The following is a 5,979-nucleotide window of genomic DNA, read 5'->3' on the forward strand; positions in this document are numbered from 1 at the left end:
AAATCTTGTACAGAACCATATCGTGGTAATTATTGGTCAAGTTATGTTCAAAATTGGCCATGATGTACCCCTTGAAGAAACATGGATCACTTAAAAAGTGGGTCACATGGGGTCAAAAACTAGGTCACTTGGTCAAATCTTAGAAAAATCTTTGGAACATACTAGAGGCATTATACATGGTCAAATATTCATGAAACTTAATCAGAATGTTTTCCTTGATGAACTCTTGGTCGTAAATAAAACTGGGTCACATATGATCGAAAATTAGGTCACTAGGTCAAATCTTAGAAAATATTGTCCAGAATCATATCATGGTAATGATTGGTCAAGTAATGTTCAAAATTGGTCATGATGTAACCCTTGAAGAAATATGGATCACTTTAAAAAGTGGGTCATATGGGGTCAAAAACTAGGTCACTTGGTCAAATCTTAGAAAAATCTTTGGAACATACTAGAGGCATTATTCATGGTCAAATATTCATGAAACTTAATCAGAATGTTTTCCTTGATGAACTCTTAGTCGTTAATAAAACTGGGTCACATATGATCGAAAATTAGGTCACTAGGTCAAATCTTAGAAAAATCTTGTACAGAACCATATCGTGGTAATTATTGGTCAAGTTATGTTCAAAATTGGCCATGATGTACCCCTTGAAGAAACATGGATCACTTAAAAAGTGGGTCACATGGGGTCAAAAACTAGGTCACTTGGTCAAATCTTAGAAAAATCTTTGGAACATACTAGAGGCATTATACATGGTCAAATATTCATGAAACTTAATCAGAATGTTTTCCTTGATGAACTCTTGGTCGTAAATAAAACTGGGTCACATATGATCGAAAATTAGGTCACTAGGTCAAATCTTAGAAAATATTGTCCAGAATCATATCATGGTAATGATTGGTCAAGTAATGTTCAAAATTGGTCATGATGTAACCCTTGAAGAAATATGGATCACTTAAAAAAGTGGGTCACATGGGGTCAAAAACTAGGTCACTTGGTCAAATCTTAGAAAAATCTTTGGAACATACTAGAGGCATTATTCATGGTCAAATATTCATGAAACTTAATCAGAATGTTTTCCTTGATGAACTCTTGGTCGTTAATAAAACTGGGTCACATATGATCGAAAATTAGGTCACTAGGTCAAATCTTAGAAAAATCTTGTCCAGAATCATATCGTGGTAATGATTGGTCAAGTTATGTTCAAAATTGCTCATGATGTACCCCTTGAAGAAATATGGATCACTTAAAAAAGTGGGTCACATGGGGTCAAAAACTAGGTCCCTTGGTCAAATCTTAGAAAAATCTTTGGAACATACAAGAGGCATTATACATGGTCAAATTTTCATGAAACTTAATCAGAATGTTTTCCTTGATGAACTCTTGGTCCTAAATAAAACTGGGTCACATATGATCAAAAATTAGGTCACTAGGTCAAATCTTAGAAAAATCTTGTCCAGAACCATAACATAGTAATGATTTGTCAAGTTATGTTCAAAATTGGTCATGATATACCCCTTGATGAAATATAGACTAGGTCAAATCTTAGAAAAATCTTTGAACCTACTACAGGCATTATTCATGGTCAAATATTCATAAAACTTAATCAGAATGTTTTATTGATGAAAACTTGGACTTTTATGAAATTGGGTCACATATGATCGAAAATTAGGTCAAAAGGTCAAACCTTTCAAAAATCTTGTCCGAAACTATTTTATGGTGGTGATTGGTCTGATTAAGTTCAAACATGGTCAGAATGCTCTTTTGGGTTAAATTTCGACTGCTTGTTAAAAGTGTGTCATATAGGTAAAAAACTAGGTCACTAGGTCATATCTTACAGAAACCTTGAAAACACTCTGGAGGCAATAATTCCCATGGAACTTAATCAGAATGCCTTAATAAAATCTTGGAATAGTTTGAAACTAGTAGGTCATGTGGGGTCAAAAATGAGTTCACTGGGTCAATTCTTAAAAAAACCTTGTGGACACTCTAGAGGCTATATTTTGTGCAATATATCTGGACCAACCTTCATGAAACTGGATCAGAATGTTTGCCTTTATGAAATCTTAGATTAGTTTGGAAATAGGTAACATGGAGTCATAAACTAGGTTTCTTGGTCAATTCTAAATGTTACATTATATACAATATTATTTTTATTTCAAACAGTTGCAATCAGACTAAAACTCATAAATATATATTTCATCAACAATTGATTTCCATTAATATTATTTTTATTTCAAACAGTTGCAATCAGAATAAAACTCATAAATATATATTTCATCAACAATTGATTTCCATTCCTTGACTTAGCCCAAACAGGCGGGGGATATCAATTCAACGAATTTGCTTGTTGATTATTAATATTCTTTGTATAACTATTTCTATATCAAATAAACTCACTGGCTATTTTTTATTCAAATTTATTGATATCCTTTATAGAACTATATCTATGGTATTTATAATTATTTAAAAAACTGTTTGTTTTTGATACTGGTTGTCACAAAAACTCCAAATTTAGTGATTATCAAACAATTCACATATATAACATTAGTCAAAATGGCATTATGTCATAGTCAATGCGAATATCAGCTACGTAAAAACTGATGTAGTATCATTTCATAGATGTACAATGATCTGCCATAGCACATCTAGGCCAGGTCTAGCCTGTTCTGAAATTCATAGCAGTGACCCAGCATGTTGAAGGCTCTGTCAATGTGGATATCCACTACATAAAAACCTGATGAAATAATCTGGCTAAATGCAAGAGGGAAACATTGTCTCTGTCATAAATGTCCAATGATCTGCCGTAGCACCTCCATGCAAGGTCAAGCCTGTTCTGAAGTTCAAAGCAGTGACCAAGCATATTGAAGGCTGTATCAGTATGGCCCTTTGGTGGCCCTATTGTGTACTCATGAAGGTGAAGTAGCGCTGTTTGTGCTCTCAAGGGTTGATGAAGCTCCCTGTAGGTGAGGTGTTGTAGGTAGTACAGGAATGGGATGCAGTCAATGACTACATTGTTCTTTCACTTGTACCAAATTGGAATGTCTTCATCTCTGAACATTCCATAAGTAAGATGTTGTGGAATGCAGTTGATTTCTTCTTTTCTAAAAACTAAACACACCATGGTGTATTTCTTATGCATCTCATTGGGTGGACAGAATACCAACTTGGTTTTAAACTCAGTACTTGGACCGAGACATTTCCTTTCTCGATGTGTACAATACTGCCACACTTCTGGTCCCAGCAGTCCTTCACAGTAAGTCAGTACTTCAGCAGCTTCATCATACTGCCCTCTGCAGTACAACATGGAGGCAAACTTCAATCTACTGGACATACAGTCAGAGTCCAGTGACTGCTGGTACCAGTTGAATATATCCTGTGTGATTGGTTGTCCGAGGTAGATGCATCTTGAAGCCAGCATGGAGGCAAGGGTGTTGTGCAGGAATGGGGTCAACAGTGATACTACTCCCAAATCAATGTCACTTTGGGAACCAGACGTACTCTGTAGAATAAACAAATGGCTTACAATGTCATCGACTGATTTATCTGTAATCAATAGATCCAAAATAGCTTCAAGCGTATCAATTTCTGTAAATATTAAGTCTTTGAGAATATTTCCTTATGTTTGGGCTTTTGTACATATGTTCTGACACGGTATATACTGATGACCTGAGTATTGTAGCAGTCGCAAGTTTTTATTATCCATTCGAGTATAAAACAAACACTGCATTTCAGTGTTGATTAGAATTGAAATAATGCTGCATAATTTAGAAAGTTCCCAATTATTCAATTTCCCTATAAAAAGATTTACACCAGATATTGTAAAATGGGGACAGTATTTTTGTTTCAACCATCTTTTCGTTGTGGCCAAAAGTAAACTCACGCATTGCACAATGTTGTCTTCCCTCCATATGTCAAGAGGATAGTTTTCTATTGTAAACATCATCGCTGTTTTGATATGAAATGTGCTGAATCTGTCTCCAAACACAGGTTTTAGAAAAGTTTTTCTTATTATTTTCGTAAGGGTATATACTTTCACTTGAACAGGGCTAAAATCAAATATTAAAAATCGTTCCATCAATGAAGTTGAAAACCTCCACTGCCATTTTGAATAAGGATAACTGGTCAATTTTGATGGGACCATGAATGCTGTAGATCTACTCATTGTTTGTTTACTTGGGCTCTCAGTGTAGCCCTGTGGCACTAGAAAGACTCCAGTCTGTCTGGCCCCGACCAGTGTGTCCGGTCTTGGCCAGTGTCCAGGGCGTGGTCTGTTGAACATGAACTTAAATTCCTTCGGTAGCTGGTCACAATGGTATGCCTGGACATGGTCAAATTTTTCATCAGATGTCATTGATGGACCATGTCGAAAAATATCACCACATACACTGTGTTGTTGTTATAAGTCCTGTCGTTTAACCCTTGTATTGGAAACTATAATTCTACCTTCCACATCCTGCACATCATCAGGACCTTCTAGTTGTTCTGACGGTAGCGGGCAGTCGCTTCTGAGTCTCTGCAAGTAGCAGTGTTGAGGAGGAGTGAGTTCATTCTTTAACACCAGCAGGTTATATTTTCCATGTTGCCAGTAACACCAGTCAAGGGCCACACAAACTGTGTTATCACAATGCAAGAAGTCAGTATCAGATTCCATCCCTGCTGTTGTTGTGGCCTCAGTCTGGCTACCAAATATGTAATTAGTGTTATTGCAATCTCTTAACATGGCTGGAACATTTATTCTAATCTCCCTCCTTAGGTATGTTTTCCTTCTCCTGGCAATCATCCATCTGTTGACTCCGATATCCCCGATCACCCGGGACAATCGCAGGGAAAACAGTCTCTCACTCTCCCTATCACTAGCCATAGCTTGCCTTTTCGTAAATAATTGTCAATGAGTACATGTTACAGTATAACTCAAATGTGAGGTTGTTTTTCTTGTAAGTTCTACTTTCGAAATCAGATTACATTACATGTAGCTTAAAATAGATTGTACCTGTATTTGAATATCTATAACACTCAAGGTGTTTACCATGGTTTAACCAGTAGTGATATCAGGTATTGATTCATAAATTATGAGCATTAATCGGATCAATAACAAATAGATAGATAATTTAGCTGTGATAAAGAGCACTGCTTAACAATAATATCAATTCTACAGAATTGAGAAATAACTAAATTAAATTAGATTTTCTCAGTCTCTCTTATCTCAGTACACTTTGATATCAAGGTTTTCAAATCAGTCTAAAGGTTTAAACATTGGCTAACATATACATGCAACTTTTATGGTTATCAGGTTGATATTTTATTCCTGTTAACATTCTTAACAAGATTGATAAGCAGGCAGATCCCACTATTAAGAGTTACAGCCCTTGAATTGCCAAAAATTGAAAATACCAGGTAGATGCTTCATATCCAGTCTTAAACATAACTGTCAGTCTAAACCAAGATTGATAAGCAACAAGATCACACTATTTAGAGTTATTGCCCTTGAATTGTGAATGTTGAAAAAACTACTCGAGTGTGATAGCTAGCCTCTTTTGAGTCAAGGTCTTAGATTTATGAAATTACTGAACCTTGATGAATACCTTACATAGGGGTTTAGTTTTGAAGTCCTGAATTCAGGGTTGAGAGCATTTCACCTTAATAGACTACTGAACTGTTGTAAAGATTGATTTTTTTACTGGAAATTGGCACCAAAAACAGTATTACAAGAAGTCCCTTGGAATGAATTTAAATGATTTGGGAAACAATTTAAAAAGGGATCTAAGCCCCTTCCCTAAGCCCCTTTTCCCTGCTTAAGAATCCCTCATACTTAAATCATTCTCGTTCACCAGAGTGATGATGCTATGCGTACCACGATCAAACCTCTGATGAATGAGAATGACTTAAACAGACAACAGCTATTTTCAGAAAATGAAGTAAAAATCTATATATAACTTAAATTGAAAAAAGGTTAAATGATCAAACTTCACATC

The 5,979-nt window shown here is 35.6% G+C and overlaps 2 protein-coding genes across 2 annotated transcripts; both read right to left on the minus strand.

Annotated features, from left to right (window-relative positions):
• Positions 1 to 2,416: 2,416 nt before the first annotated feature.
• Positions 2,417 to 4,444, minus strand: LOC128214660 (uncharacterized). Its single transcript, XM_052921238.1, has one exon. The coding sequence runs from the start codon at positions 4,356 to 4,358 to the stop codon at positions 3,624 to 3,626; it is 735 nt and encodes a 244-aa protein (XP_052777198.1). The 5' UTR covers positions 4,359 to 4,444; the 3' UTR covers positions 2,417 to 3,623.
• LOC128214661 (uncharacterized) lies at positions 4,404 to 4,922 on the minus strand. The gene has a single exon (XM_052921239.1). The coding sequence runs from the start codon at positions 4,866 to 4,868 to the stop codon at positions 4,404 to 4,406; it is 465 nt and encodes a 154-aa protein (XP_052777199.1). The 5' UTR covers positions 4,869 to 4,922.
• Between the last annotated feature and the right edge of the window lie 1,057 nt (positions 4,923 to 5,979).

This window comes from Mya arenaria, chromosome 13, assembly GCF_026914265.1.
Source record: "Mya arenaria isolate MELC-2E11 chromosome 13, ASM2691426v1".
NCBI classification, from domain to species: Eukaryota; Metazoa; Mollusca; class Bivalvia; order Myida; family Myidae; genus Mya; species Mya arenaria.